The following is a 16,113-nucleotide window of genomic DNA, read 5'->3' as shown; positions in this document are numbered from 1 at the left end:
TGTGTGTCTAGTTTGCCTGTTCCCAAGAAAGCTAAGGTAACTGAGCTAAACGACTACCGCCCCGTAGCACTCACTTCCGTCATCATGAAGTGCTTTGAGAGACTAGTCAAGGACCATATCACCTCCACCCTACCTGACACCCTAGACCCACTCCAATTTGCTTACCGCCCAAATAGGTCCACAGACGATGCAATCTCAACCACACTGCCCTAACCCACCTGGACAAGAGGAATACCTACGTGAGAATGCTGTTCATCGACTACAGCTCGGCATTCAACACCATAGTACCCTCAAAGCTCGTCATCAAGCTCGAGACCCTGGGTCTCGACCCCGCCCTGTGCAACTGGGTACTGGACTTCCTGACGGGCCGCCCCCAGGTGGTGAGGGTAGGCAACAACATCTCCTCCCCGCTGATCCTCAACACGGGGGCCCCACAAGGGTGCGTTCTGAGCCCTCTCCTGTACTCCCTGTTCACCCACGACTGCGTGGCCACGCACGCCTCCAACTCAATCATCAAGTTTGCGGACGACACAACAGTGGTAGGCTTGATTACCAACAACGACGAGACGGCCTACAGGGAGGAGGTGAGGGCCCTCGGAGTGTGGTGTCAGGAAAATAACCTCAACAAAACAAAACTAAGGAGATGATTGTGGACTTCAGGAAACAGCCCCCTATCCACATCGATGGAACAGTAGTGGAGAGGGTAGCAAGTTTTAAGTTCCTCGGCATACACATCACAGACAAACTGAATTGGTCCACTCACACTGACAGCGTCGTGAAGAAGGCGCAGCAGCGCCTCTTCAACCTCAGGAGGCTGAAGAAATTCGGCTTGTCACCAAAAGCACTCACAAACTTCTACAGATGCACAATCGAGAGCATCCTGGCGGGCTGTATCACCGCCTGGTACGGCAACTGCTCCGCCCTCAACCGTAAGGCTCTCCAGAGGGTAGTGAGGTCTGCACAACGCATCACCGGGGGCAAACTACCTGCCCTCCAGGACACCTACACCACCCGATGTTACAGGAAGGCCATAAAGATCATCAAGGACATCAACCACCCGAACCACTGCCTGTTCACCCCGCTATCATCCAGAAGGCGAGGTCAGTACAGGTGCATCAAAGCTGGGACCGAGAGACTGAAAAACAGCTTCTATCTCAAGGCCATCAGACTGTTAAACAGCCACCACTAACATTGAGTGGCTGCTGCCAACACACTGTCATTGACACTGACCCAACTCCAGCCACTTTAATAATGGGAATTGATGGGAAATGATGTAAATATATCACCAGCCACTTTAAACAATGCTACCTTATATAATGTTACTTACCCTACATTATTCATCTCATATGCATACGTATATACTGTACTCTACATCATCGACTGCATCCTTATGTAATACATGTATCACTAGCCACTTTAACTATGCCACTTTGTTTACTTTGTCTACATACTCATCTCATATGTATATACTGTACTCGATACCATCTACTGTATACTGCTCTGTACCATCACTCATTCATATATCCTTATGTACATATTCTTTATCCCCTTACACTGTGTATAAGACAGTAGTTTTAGAATTGTTAGTTAGATTACTTGTTGGTTATCACTGCATTGTCGGAACTAGAAGCACAAGCATTTCGCTACACTCGCATTAACATCTGCTAACCATGTGTATGTGACAAATAAAATTGGATTTGATTTGATTTGTATATTGTTCTATTTTCATCTTTATTAAAGATGTATCACAATAACCACGCTGCGTTTTGGTCCACCACTCATTCAACAGAAGAATCCCGTTACAACAGATGACACTGTGATAGACTACATCCAATTTGCTGAGTAGAGTGTTGGAGGCTATTTTGTAAATGACATCGCCGAAGTCAAGGATCGGTAGGATAGTCAGTTTTACGAGGGTATGTTTGGCAGCATAAGTGAAGGAGGCTTTGTTGCGAAATAGGAATACGATTCTATATTTAATTTTGGATTGGAGATGCTTAATGTGAGTCTGGAAGGAGAGTTTACAGTCTAACCAGACACCTAGGTATTTGTAGTTGTCCACATATTCTAGAGGTGGATCAGAGAATCACCAGCAGCAAGAGCGACATCATTGATATATACAGAGAAAAGAGTCGGCCCGAGAATTAAACACTGTGGCACCCCCATAGAGACTGCCAGAGGTCCTGACAACAGGCCCTCCAATTTGACACATTGAACTCTATCTGAGAAGTAGTTGGTGAACCAGGCGAGGCAGTCATTTGAGAAACCATGGCTATTGAGTCTGCCGATAAGAATGCGGTGATTGACAGTCGAAAGCCTTGGCCAGGTTGATGACGACGGCTGCACAGTACTGTCTTTTATCGATGGCGGTTATGATATTGTTTAGGACCTTGAGCGTGGCTGAGGTGCACCCATGACCAGCTCGGGAAACCAGATTGCATAGTGGAGAAGTACGTGGGATTCAAAATGGGCGGTAGTCTGTTTGTTAACTTGTCTTTCGAAGATTTTAGAAAGGCAGGTCAGGATGGATATAGGTCTATAACAGTTTAGGTCTAGATTGTCTCCCCCATTGAAGAGGGGGATGACCGCGGCAGCTTTCCAATCTTTGGGGATCTCAGACGATACGAAAGAGTGGTTGAACAGGCTAGTAATAGGGGTTGCAACCATTTTGGCGGATAATTTTAGAACGAGAGTCTCCAGGTTGTCTAGCCCTGCTGCTTTGTATTGATCCAGATTTTGCAGCTCTTTCAGAACATCAGCTATCTGGATTTGGGTGAAGTAGAAGCGGGGGGGACTTGGGCAGGTTTCTGCGGGGGGTGCAGAGCTTTTGGCCCGGGGTAGGAGTAGCCAGGTGGAAAGCATGGCTAGCATGGCCATTTGACCGTGATGAGGGGTGGTTGTTTGAAGACCGCTAGCAGTGGCTTACTGCCTACTAGCTAGTTAACTGGCTAGCTGCTGATGGGGGTTCCGGTTCTAAAATATAAAATTAGTAGATCCGTACCACATTGGGTGAGGCGGGTTGCAGGAAAGTATATTCAGTCCTTAGATGGAAAGAGTGATTCAAATATATATACAAAAACGAGGAAGACAAAACACAAGACTGGACAAGAGAAAACACAATGCTACGCCATCTTGGAATAAGGATGAAGCTTATCTGCATTTCCTGCAGTGCAGTAAAATTCTCAACAACAAAAGAGTGATCCAATTAAGATCCTACATCTGTAAATCAAAGCATTCACCACTTCTCTTCCCTATACACAGAATACAGTACTGACAGTCAGTATAAGACTTGTAAATCTCTGCTCTTTCGTGTATAGTGCATGTACTGTGTGGTCTATGCTCTGGCTCTTACAACCTCACCTTTCCAGTACAGTATAGACAGGTGTCAATAATGTAAATGTTAGATTTTCAACTCCTTATTGAATAAAGATATGAAAAATAAGCAACACAGATTAAATTTAACCGATGTTAAATTAACCAAAGTTCTTTTTAATTTACATCTGAAAAACATTGGCTACAGGAACCATTTAAAAAAGTTATTGCCCCAACCACATAAAATTGAACATGAAAGTGTCAACCACAACATTTATCATGTACATTAAAGAGTAGTGCCTCCCACAGCAAGACATACAAATCCAAGTAGTGCAACAGTCTACTTTTTCTATAATTTTTTATAAACTATATTTCATTGAACAGCACAAATCATTTTGGATCAAATTCAAATACCTTAGAAGTTATTTTATTTTATATTCAACCAAAGTTTACTGTGTTGCACCCCACACATACTACTCAGCAATCAAAACTTAACAGACGTTGCACAAGGGGGAAAAGTCCCCATTCAATGAGAAAACCTATCACATCAAAGCATTGAGTGTGCCATGATCTAATCAATGCCGTGATATAATCAATCACCATTTTTTTCTTCATATACAAAGGAAGCATTAATTGCTACAAATAATTATAAATTGAGCCATTAATAAGTAGTACACACACCCAACCCAAGACCAAGTTAACAGTTTTGAAATGTACAAAATATAACAATCCAATAGAGGATTCTCAACAAACTAGACAAGATAAACATCCAGGTAGCCCATTGTGACTTTGCAGACAGGGTATGCCATTTTATTTAACAGTCTCTGTTTCCCAGTGGTGTAAAGTACTTAAATACTTTAAAGTACCACCTAAGTAGTTTTTTGGGGGGAGTATCTGTACTTTACTTTACTGTTTATAATTTTGACTTCACTATATTCCTAAAGAAAATAATGTACTTTTCACTCCGCACATTTTCCCTGAAACTCAAAAGTACTCTTTACATTTCGAATGCTTAGCCCGGGGCAGTAAAATTCACGCACTTATCAAGAGAACGCCCCTGGTCATCCCTACTGCCTCTGATCTGGCGGACTCATAGAACACATGCTTTGTTTGTTATTTATGTCTGAGTGTTGGAGTGTGCCCCTGGCTATCCATACATTTAAAAAACTAAAAAAGGGTGTCTGGTTTGATTAATATAAGGAATTTTAAATTATATACTTTTGATACTTAAGTAAATATATTTTTTTAATTAACTTTTGTTACTTAAGTATATTTAAAATCAAATAGTTTTAGACTTTTACTCAAGTAGAATTTTTCAACTTTTACTTGAGTCATTTTCTTTTAAGGGATGACGATTGGGTCATTTCTCCACCACTGCGGTTTGCTCTTCTAGGGGACTGTGAGCCTCTTGTTTCACTCCACAGTGCAGGTCTGTAGAATATAACCTTTGACCCAATTTGGTCCCATTGTCAGAGGGGTCACATGCAAGATGCTGGACTAGCAAGACCACTATAAACCATACGGTCTAAACCATATAGACCATTAGACACTGGCCCAGTTGTCATGTAAAAAGGGGATTCGATTGCCTCTAGCTGTACTTAAGCCTGGTAGAATCCAGAAACATGCTGCAAAGTTGCATGTTACGTAGTTGAATGTTACGTATTTGAATCAGCAGGTTACGTATTTGAATCAGCAGGTTACGTTTTGAATCCGTAGGTTACATTGTTGAATCCTAAAACTTGCTAAAGTCAACAGCATACTGTATTTTCTGCAGTTGATGGCTAAACTGGTCTAAAAAGATATCTACTGTGTAATAGTGTATGATTTATCACTACTGTATAATAAATAAATAAAAATGTTTATCTTCTAGTATAGTATTCATCTGTTTGGCCTCAAATGTAATTTAATTATTTAAATATGTGTCCGACATATTTTATTAAGTCTAAGGCACAAAAAGATCCTCCTGTCATGCTCTGTAAAAATGTGACTTTTTTGCGTCAAGATATAAAAATATTTTTAAAAAGTGTTATGCAATGTTGCATCAGCCCTGTACTAAGAGGCATAACACCCCACAATGCACTGTTCATCGCGCTAACCTATCAAGCACAGAGGTTGGTTACGTAGATTTCCTATTCCAACACAGCAGTTCACTGTCTAACAGTGTTTCTACTATAAGCAGATAAAACACAAGTTAGCTATACCCTGACAAATGTATAACATAATGTTAAGTAAAGATATTGTGTCAAAGTGAGTCCTGATTGATTCCTAATGTGTGTATTTGTACATGGGCAAAGCTCTCCCATGTCCAACCATTGTGATGGATATAGGCTGTGAGCAGGGTCTTTTCTAATTGGACAAGTCCAGGTAGTTTCTTATTGGACAGTGTTTGTTATTGGACAAGTCCAGGTAGTCCTTTCCTCCCGTTTCAGTCCGTTTTCATCCATTTCAACACGACCCAGATGACTTGAGACAGTAGAACATTTCCACTGTGCTGGTACAATGTTTCTCTCTCCCTGAGCTCCCTCACTGCTCAGCGTTTTCCATGTCTTCAGACTTCTCCTGGTCTTTGTGGTCCTGCTCTGTGTCCTCCTCCTGGGGCTCGCCCTCCTCCTTCCCCCCGTTGACCTGGAACTTGTCATGTGTCCACTTGGGGCTGCTGTTGTTGTTGTTGGCGTGGTTGTTGGGTAAGCCAACGCTGGCCTTCCGGATAATGAAACGGCCCCTGCTGCCACGCAGGAAGTTCCCCCGTCCTCCACGTCCTCGGTTGTCCACCCACTTCCTCTCGCCCTCCCTGTCATCATGCTGAAGGACAAATGGAAAGACAGGAAAAGAGAGAGAGTTAATATATTGAAGTGAGCTTGAAGGTAATACCATTGTTAGCAAGTTCAAAGCAGTTGCGAATTTGGTGAATTCACTTGATTTGACTTGAGGAATTAATTCATTTGAGGATGGAATGTTATATATAGGCAAGAGGAAACAAAGATATAATTTATAATGGCATGGGTACAAACCTACCAAGTAGTATTTTCGGCTCTTGGGGGTGTACTCTGGGTCCCAGTCCTCATTCTTGGGGTGAACTGGTATGCAAATGTTAGCGGTATTACTGTTGGAATTGTTTCCCTGGTCATTTTCCCTGTTCCAGCCCCTTCCTCTTATTCTAAATTGCTGCAATATGAGTCAGACACAGAGAACCCAGATCATAAAAACAAGAAGACAATAATTATTACACAAATTAAAATAACTACCCTTGAGTTTGATTTCCGGTAGAAATCTGTCCAAGTGCAACGTCAAAGAAGAAAACAAACGTGCCATCATGACATATTTTTCTATTTTAAATGTTTTGTTTCAGGTTAGTTGTGGTTGTACTTTGTCTTGTTCTCTTGACGCTTATATTCTTTATTAGACCCTTTACTTTCTAAAATGAATATGAGTGCACGTCCATGAGCAGACTTACAAAGCCTCCGCGTCCTCGTCCCCTCTCCGTGGGACTACCATAGTCCCCCCGAGGCCCCAGCCTGGCCTTGTTAAAGCCTTCGTCTTTGGGCTCAGGCTCCACGTGGGGATAGTCTCCTCCCCTTTGAGATTCGGCAGAAGAAGAGGAAGAGGAGGAGCGAGATGGCTTCTTCTTGTTTTTCCTGGAGGAAGAGGTGAAGGTTGAGGGACCAAAACCCCCTTTAAAAGTCAGTTTATTGTTATTGACATTTGGCTCCATTGCTTGTCTTGTACAACCCTGGCTAGTTTTAGATATGAACAGGACTTGTAAAGTAAACGTAGTAAATATAATGTAGTAAAGTAAAGTAATTGTGATGCTTGTGATAGACCAGTGGTTCTAAAAAAAAAAAAACTCTCCTCAGAGACCCTCAGACCTTTCACAATTTTTTGTTGTAGCTCTGAACTGGCTCACCTGATTCACCTCGTCAAAGGCCTGATGATTAGTTGACAAGTTGAATCAGGTGTGCTAGCTATGCAATAAATCAAATACGTGGAACAGCTGGGGGCCCCGGGGAGAAGTTTGAGAACCACTGTTATAGAGTGCGAGTTGGTTGAACATACTTGGACTTCTTGTGGTGCTTGGAGGATTTCTCAGCGGGCCTCTCCCTGCCAGCCTCTGGGGAGTCTCCTGAATCTCTCCCCCCATCCTGTTTATAATCACTCTCCCGGGTGGAATATTTTTTACGGCGCTCAATATCCAGACGAAGGTCCATTGAGTCACCCTTCATTTTTTTACCTTCGTCCTGTGCAGGTAAAAAGAAAAAGAACACAAGAATGTGGACATGCTATGGGTTAGCGTGGAGAAGTGATGTCAGTCTGCAGTCAGTCTTGTTTGCACACTGCATGCGAGGGGCCGGGAGAACTGTTACAAGACCATAAATAACCAACAAATTCTGGGAACTGCCCGTTTAACGGCTGCAGTGTTACAGTTGACCGGCATAAGTGAAAACAGACCATTCTGGAACTACACTGAACAAAAATATAAACGCAAAATTTAAAGTGTTGGTCCCATGTTTCATGAGCGGATATAAAATATCCCAGAAATATTGCATACGCACAAAAACGTATTTCTCTCAAATATTGTGCACGCATTTGTTTACATCCATGTTAGTGAGCATTTCTCCATTGCTGAGATACTCTATCAACCTCACAGGTGTGGCATATCAAGAAGCTGATTAAACAGCATGATCATTACACAGGTGCACCTTGTGCTTGTGCTGGGGACAATAAAAGGCCACTCTAAAATGTCACACAACACAATACCACAGATGTCTCAAGTTTTGAAGGAGCGTGCCATTGGCAGGCTATTGCCAGAGAGTTCATTTCTCTACCATAAGCCACAACGTTGTTTTAGAGAATTTGGCAGTACATCTGACCGGCCTCACAACCGCAGACCACGTGTAACCACGCCAGCCCAGGACCTCCACATCCGGCTTCTTCACCTGCGAGACCAGTCACCTGTACAGCTGATGAAACTGTTGGTTTGCACAACCAAAGAATTTCTGTACAAACTGTCAGAAACCATCTCAGGGACACTCATCTGCGTGCTCGTTGTCCTCACCAGGTACTTGACCTGACTGCAGTTCGGCGTCGTAACTGACTTCAGTGGGCAAATGCTCACCTTCGATGGCCACTGGCACGTTGGAGAATTGTGCTCTTCACGGAATAATCCCGGTTTCTACTGTACCGGGCAGATGGCAGAAGGCATGAATGACGTCATGTGGACGAGAGGTTTGCTGATGTCAACGTTGTGAACAGTGCCCCATGGTGACGGTGGGGTTATGGTATGGGCAGGCATAAGCTATGGACAAAGAACACAACTGCATTTTATTGATGGCAATTTGAATGCACAGAGATACCTTGACGAGATCCTGAGGCCCATTGTCGTACAATTCATCCGCCACCATCACCTCATTTTTACCATATTAATGCACAGCCCCCTGTCGCAAGCATCTGTTCACAATTCCTGGAAGCTGAAAATGTCTTCCCTGGAAACCCATTCATGAAGCTCATGACAAAACAGTTATTGTGCTGACATTGCTTAGAGGCAGTTTGGAACTCGGGAGTGAGTGTTGCAACTGAGGACGGACAGTTTTTACGGGCTGCTTCAGCACTCGGAGGTCCCGTTCTGTGAGCTTGTGTGGCCTACCACTTCGCAGCTGAGCCGTTGTTGCTAATAGAGGTTTCCATTTCACAATAACAGTACTTACAGTTGACCGGGGCAGCTCTAGCAGGGCAGAAATTTGACAAACACTTTTTGGAAAGGTGTCATCCTAAGACGGTGCCACGTTGAAAGTCACTGAGCTCTTCAGTTGGGCCATTATATTGCCAATGTTTGTCTATGTTGATTGCATGGCTGTGTGCTTGATTTTATATACCTGTCAGCAACTGGTGTGGTTGAAATAGCAGAATCAACTAATTTGAAGGGGTGTCCACATACTTTTGTATATACAGCACTGGAAAAATTAAGATACCACTGGTTTGACTATTTATGGGTATGTTTTTAGGGAAAATTAACATTTTTGTTTTATTCTGTTAACTACTGACAACATTTCTCTTAAATTCCAAATGAAAAATATTGTCATTTAGAGCATTTATTTGCAGTAAATAACAAAAAAGATGCAGTGTTGTCAGACCTCGAATAATGCAAAGAAAATAAGTTCATATTCATTGTTAAACAACACAATACTAATGTTTTAACTTAGGAAGTGTTCAGAAATCTATATTTGGTGGAATATCTCTGATTTTTTAATCACAGCTTTCATGTGTCTTGGCCTGCTCTCCACCAGTCTTTCACATTGATGTTGGGTGACTTTATGCCACTCCTGGCGCAAAAATTCAAGCAGCTCGGCTTTGTTTGATTTCTTGTGACCATCCATCTTCCTCTTGATCACATTCCAGAGGTTTTCAATGGGGTTCAGGTCTAGATATTGGGCTGGCCCTGACAGGGTCTTGATCTGGTGGTCCTCCATCCACACCTTGATTGACCTGGATGTGTGGCATGGAGCATTGTCCTGCTGGAAAAAACAATCCTCGGAGTTGGGGAACATTGTCAGAGCAGAAGGAAGTTTTCTTCCAGGACAACCTTGTATGTGGCTTGATTCATACGTCCTTCACAAAGACAAATCTGCCCGATTCCAGCCTAGCTGAAGCACCCGCAGATCATCACCAATCTTCCACCAAATTTCATAGTGGGTGCGAGACACTGTAGCTTGTAGGCCTCTCCAGGTCTCACACCCACTGTGAAATTTGGTGTAGGACCGGTGATGATCTGGGGGTGCTTCAAGCAAGGCTGGAATCGGGCAGATGTGTCTTTGTGATGGACCCTGTCATGGCCAGTCCAATCTCCAGACCTGAACCCCATTGAAAACCTCTGGAAAGTGATCAAGAGGAAGATGGATGGTCACAAGCCATAAAACAAAGCTGAGCTGCTTGCATTTTTGTGCCAGGAGAGGCATAAAGTCACCCACATTTCAGAGGTTTTCAATGGGGTTCAGGTCTGGAGATTGGGCTGGCGATGACAAATCTTGAGAGGACTACAAGCCACAGTGTCTCGCACCCACTGTGAAATTTGGTGGAGGATCGGTGATGATTTTCTGAACTCTTCCTAAGTTAAAATATTAGTATTGTGTTGTTTAAAAATGAATATGAACTTATTTTCTTTGCATTATTCAAGGTCTGACAACACTGCATCTTGTTGTCATTTTCTGCAAATAAATGCTCTAAATTACAATGTTTTTATTTGGAATTTGAGAGAAATGTTGTCAGTAGTTAGTGGAATAAAACAAAAATGTTAATTTTACCCAAACACATACCTATAAAAAAGTCAAACCTGAGAAACTGATAATATTGCAGTGGTCTTTAAAAAAAAAAATTCCAGAGATGTATAGTGTATCTGTGAACAACAGATGCATATCTGTATTCCCAGTCATGTGAAATTCATAGATTTTAGTCTCTAATACATCCATTTCAATTGACTGATTTCCTTATATGAACTGTAACTCAGTAAAATCTTCTAAAATTGTTGCATGTTGCGTTCATATTTTTGTTCAGTGTACTTTCCCAGGTTTGCACAACACAATGTTGAACCTCTGCGATACAACCGGACATAATGAGGTTACAAACTCCTGAAGGTTGAGTTCATTGACTTTCACGCTGTTTCATTCCCATAAAATGTTTCCGTTTTGAAGAAAGTTCAACTTAACCATACCGCAAAATGGTCTCATTCCGATTTCATCAAACGACCGAAGTTATAAGTAGGCCTAGAGACTGTATAAGCACTCTATACGTACAACAGGTTTTGCTTTTGACTATATTTCCCCTTATTTGTTGAAGAATAATACTTACTATGACATTTGTTTAGAGTCCTTTGAATGGCATGGACACAGGAGCAATTGGCCGTTTCCATTTCTGACCCCTCATGTTTTTCGACTCAATGGTCTCATGGGGGCTTGTACCCACAGTATAACCAAATCATCATACGTGGAGGGGGAGTATATAACACACAACAAATTCAATGTGCCTCGTTTTGCATTTGCTTTGCTTTTAGACGTTATGCATCTCCCTTCAAAGACAAGCACAGGCTTAGACGGAGAACGCAGTCTAAAGGTGGATGGCTCGCTCGCTGTTGTTTTGTCAGTTTTCCAAAATACTTCATATTTCAAAAATGTTCAGTCACCTTGTAACTGCCATCCCCGGAGCTTTTCATCCCCTCAAACAGGTGAGAGTGTTTCTTAAAAGCACTGGGAGAAACATCAATTCTCCTGCAAGAGAGAAATACACACGGTCTTAACTTTTCCACGGCTCAGGTTGCAAACATAACATGAGGAAGGGATTCCTCTAAAACATTTTAGGTCAGTGCTGTTAAGATGAGAACTGAAATGACTGCAATGAATTACATTTACATTTTACATTTAAGTCATTTAGCAGACGCTCTTATCCAGAGCGAATTACTCTTAGTTCCAAGTCTGTGCTGCTCAGGCGAGGACTGAAATGACTGCAATGAATTATTCTTATTTTCAGTGATGATCCGATGAGGACCAAAATTAATAAGTCTACGAGCGATGTACAGATGTAACTCCAGGATGTCACATAGCAAACACGACCACCATTGAACCTGCACTGAATGACAAAAGGTAAGATAAATACCTGTGCAAGCTTTGATAAAACTAGAGGTGATGCCACAGCACACTGAAGGTGAGATGGTCACTCAGAATGGAGACTCTACCTGTGTATCTCTGGGCTCTTTCTTGGCTTCATCATTTCTTTTTGTGCAGCTCTTCTTTGGTACATGGCAAATCGCTCATTTAGAGTAATTCCGTTGGATGGAAAGTGCTGTGCTGTAATCAACAGGAACCAGAACTTGTGTTACACAACAAATATGACCGTACGTTCAGTGCCAATGAACTTTCCCATTACTATAAATTCATAAGTTACATTTTCAGCTACTGCATTAACAATTATATATATATATATTTAAATGTGATTTTATTAGCCATGTAGGATCACAAAAAGGTATAATAACTATGCAAATGTGTCATAGCAATGAAAACCATTTTTGGAAAGGTTCTCGAAACCAAATGAAATTACATAACATTTGTGCCTGAAAAACGACTCCATGTTTTTTCGGTGTACAGCAATATTTTTCCATAATCATTCCCACACAGGATCGCATTGCACGGCTAGATTCGCAAGCACTTGGCAACCCTTTTCAGTTTGAACTATCAACTGATATACTGTATAGGCTATATAAACCTTTTGAAATGGCAATTGCACCTTAACTTGCACCTGTGTAAATGCACAGCTAGCAGAGAGACTGGTCAGTTGCAAAGGAGCAGAGGTGAGAGAGGTCAGTCACCTTTAATGTAGTGGACAATGGTGACAATGTGCTGTGCAAACAGCTCTGAGGGACTCCTTTGTAACTGTGTGGCCTGAATGTGCTGGAAGATAGAGCGAAACTCCTGCTCCTTTTTAGTAGGATGCACAAGATCCCGTGATAACCTTCGCTCACCAACCATAACACCAGAGGAGCTGGGGGAAGAGACAAAACAACAACAAAAACATTTCATTTGATGTTTCACCTTTGCCCTTTTTAGCAAAAATAAACAGAAAACAAAAGAATGGGATCTTTCTCATGAGACTTATAAACAACACCTGAAAGATTTAATTGGGAGAGGTAATTTCATTATCTCAACACATCTTAATTCATTTTCATAAAGCTCATGGTTTCATAGAACTATGACTCAAAGAGGCTGTAAAACATGGTCCAGGCCTGAGCCAAAGAGTGCGTCTCATGGCTTCCTGCTAATGGAGATTGAAACCTATCTAAGGCGATAAGGCATCAGAGTCTCTATGTGAATCTATGTGATGATGGTGCATTCTGCTTACCTTGCCACGTCATCTCTGAGGGAATCCATTCTGACGCTGAACTCTGCTCCTCTTTTCTCAGAGCCCCTTGGGGGAGAGTCCTCCCCCCTGACCATGAACATCTCCCGGTCAGAGTTTCTCCGTGGTGCGGGTATGGGGGACAGGCTGGAGGCAGCTTTCTCCATCCTCCTGTCTTTGCTGACGTTCTCCGGGGAGAAGCCTCTGAGCATGCCCGCTATGGCCTCTCTCTTGACCAAGGCTGCAGCTATGGCCATGGCCTTCTCCTGCTTCTGACTGCGGTAAATCTCCTCCGCCATGGCATCAAGATCATCGTCTTTGGCAGCCGCCTGCAAGTAGGCCAGGTCCTCCCACTTGCCGAAGCGCTCCTCAAATAGCTCCCTGGCCGAGAGGGTGACTTTGCTCTTGGGCTTGGGCGACCAGTCGTCCTCCCGGGCACGCTCTTTGCGGAGCACCTTGGGACGTGACTTGGGTATCGTCTCCTCGTCCTCTTCCTCGCCATCGCAGGAAAAGAAAGGGGAGGCTTTCAAGAAGCTGTTCAACGACACGTTCCGGTCATCGTCAAAGTCTTCCATGTACTTGTACTTCTCGTTCTCCCCTTTGTCGGGCTCTCTGTCAAAGATGCCCCCAGAGGCCTTCATGCCATTCCCTTTCTCCCGCTCAACATCCCCATCATTGGTTTCCATCTCTCTGCCATTCTCCCAAGCAGACTGCTTTTTCTTATGATTGTGCTCTTCCAAGAACCTAGAAAATGGCGGAGAGAAAGAGAAACAACATAGGGGTAAGAACGAATAGGGGTAATGGATGATACAGTTATAAACATAGAATATGACGGCCAGCAAAAGATCTCCCCTCTTCAAAGGCCCAAGCCATGAGGGATTTGTCATGGTTAGTACAGCGTTGACTGGCCAAGAAAACACACACGTCTCAAAACTCCCAAGGGTCCGTAATGCCTTCTCAACTTACAAACTCCTGTTTCAGCTTGCTATGACGACCACCACTTCCCTAAGGGCTTAGGTCCAAGGAAAAATACCAGGGACAAATAATTCTGTGGTGCATGACTCATTGGGAAAGAACCATGAATTCTAAATACAAATAAAAGACTCTCAGAGAAAGAGTCCTAGATTCATACAATTGGCACGTTACAACTATCCACTAACCACACTAAATAAAAGGTTTAAAAAAATATGACAGATATGTCCTAGCATTGAAAAGGGTCTTTGACCAAAATGTTGACAATAATCGTGTGCTACAATGTGTGCTTTGGGGCAGTAAATTCCTCCACCAAAAAATGAGAAAAGCATGGTAGTGTGTGTGTTAGCCTTTCATTTCTAAAGATATTTCATAAGTGGCAAAGAGAAAAGGAGAAAAATATTTGTATTACCTTTTGAACACTGAGGAGATAGCTGCTTTATCTCCTGCCAGGTTGTCGTCTTTAGAGAAGAAGCCAAAGCCAGAGAACACAGGTGTGGGGCTTTTCTGAGAAGGGCTTTTGGTGGAAGGTGAACTGCCCACTGTCTGAATCTGCCATGAGGGGGCACCATTGGAATTGGAGCCATTAGCATTAGTGCTTTTAGGAGAGGAACTAGACTGGGTCGAAGCTGGGGCGCCCTGACCAATGATAACAGCTGAGCGCACCTGAGGACTTGACCCCCTGGGGCTGGTGCTGTTGCTATGATCTGTCACACCCTGCCAGTTAGCCTTGGGCTTCTCCCCACCAGCGCTCCCATCAGGCCCTGCAGACACCCCTGTGATCTCCACGGGCTCGCCTTCTCCTTCTCCTCCTCCTTTCTTCTGGACCTCCTTGGAGGCAGAGCGCTCCTCTTTGACATCCTTAGAGTTCTGCGTGGCTGACCCAGAGCCCGACCTGCGTGTGGGAGAGGAGGAATGTGAGGAAGAGGAGTGGCGGGAATGCCGGGATCGGGGCGAGGAAGAGCGGTCCGAGACCTTGGAGTGGCTGTGGGAACGAGGGCTACCCGAGCGCTTTTTAGGGGTACGGGATCGTCCCCGTCTCGGGCTGTGGGGGTGTTGCTGCTGCTGCTGTTGTTGCTGCTGCTGCTGTTGGGGGTGCTGCCTGTAGTTCTGCCAGTTATTGGGGCGGTAGTTGTTGTTGTAGCCACCTCCCCCACCCCTCTGGAAGCGTCCCCGTGGGAAGTAACCACGCCCTCGGCCTCTGAAGTAGTAGGGCCTCCGGAAGCCTCGGTGGTAGCCCCGGAACTCGCGGTTATTATTCTGGTACTCCCTTGGGTAGTTCCGCTCTCGGTTATTGTGGGATGGAGAATGAGATCTGGAGCGCGAGCGAGTGCGGGACCTAGAGCTTTTGAAAGTGGGAGAAAGAGAGCAGGCAGAAGGGATAGAGAGATGAAAGGGAGGGAAGACGAAGAGAAGATGACTGATTACACCTTCCATTATATATATATATATCTCATTAGAAAAAAGTGCTTTGAGGAAAAAGGTGTGAAATGCTGTTTTTCTCAAGACTATAAACAACCTTATACTATGAGCAATTAATTTGTTTGTGTTGCGTATGAAAGTGATGCGGACCTCCTTCCAAAACAATTAGGCCAACACATTTTGTTTTCAAGTTCACATTTCCATGAGAAATGTGATGGGTCTACAGCTTAAATTCAAGTGATTTCTGGTTACAGTGATGTGATGTGTGCATCTGTGTGCATCTGACAAATATATTAACAGAGGTAGCAAACCACATCTTAACATTTAACTGCTGGGAAGTGGAAATACATGGGTGTACAATGGAGCAATGGAGAGAAACTTGATTCGTCTAGAGACATGGCTGTGAGGTTTACCCAGTCCACATGGTGGCTCCCTAGCACCACGGATGCTAAAGGGGTAGCCTTCAGTACCACTAGACAAGTTTCTCCAGTTTCTAAAACAATCTTATCGCCTCCGTAAGTATTAAGATTT

General features: G+C 43.5%; 1 protein-coding gene across 8 annotated transcripts in view; it reads right to left on the bottom strand.

Moving 5' to 3' along the window:
* Window positions 1-3,468: 3,468 nt before the first annotated feature.
* Window positions 3,469-16,113, bottom strand: part of LOC115105519 (thyroid hormone receptor-associated protein 3-like) — a 34,068-nt gene continuing 21,423 nt past the window's right edge. For 3 of the 8 annotated variants that reach the window (XM_029627652.2, XM_029627661.2, XM_029627690.2), the window contains 9 exons: window positions 14,573-15,505; window positions 13,192-13,932; window positions 12,662-12,834; window positions 12,032-12,143; window positions 11,483-11,567; window positions 7,366-7,547; window positions 6,767-6,947; window positions 6,328-6,389; window positions 3,469-6,114 (listed from right to left, as the gene is read on the bottom strand). In XM_029627652.2, the coding sequence (XP_029483512.2) occupies window positions 5,685-6,114; window positions 6,328-6,389; window positions 6,767-6,947; window positions 7,366-7,547; window positions 11,483-11,567; window positions 12,032-12,143; window positions 12,662-12,834; window positions 13,192-13,932; window positions 14,573-15,505 (2,899 nt within the window). In that variant the 3' untranslated portion in view covers window positions 3,469-5,684. Of the gene's footprint in view, window positions 6,115-6,323; window positions 6,478-6,766; window positions 6,948-7,365; window positions 7,548-11,482; window positions 11,568-12,031; window positions 12,144-12,661; window positions 12,835-13,191; window positions 13,933-14,572; window positions 15,506-16,113 lie in introns of all 8 variants that reach the window. The other 5 variants (XM_029627669.2, XM_029627699.2, XM_029627679.2 and 2 more) reach the window with 4 other exon arrangements.

The sequence above is a fragment of the Oncorhynchus nerka genome, linkage group LG3, assembly GCF_034236695.1.
Source record: "Oncorhynchus nerka isolate Pitt River linkage group LG3, Oner_Uvic_2.0, whole genome shotgun sequence".
NCBI lineage: Eukaryota > Metazoa > Chordata > Actinopteri > Salmoniformes > Salmonidae > Oncorhynchus > Oncorhynchus nerka.
This window is presented reverse-complemented; position numbering and strand designations above follow the sequence as displayed.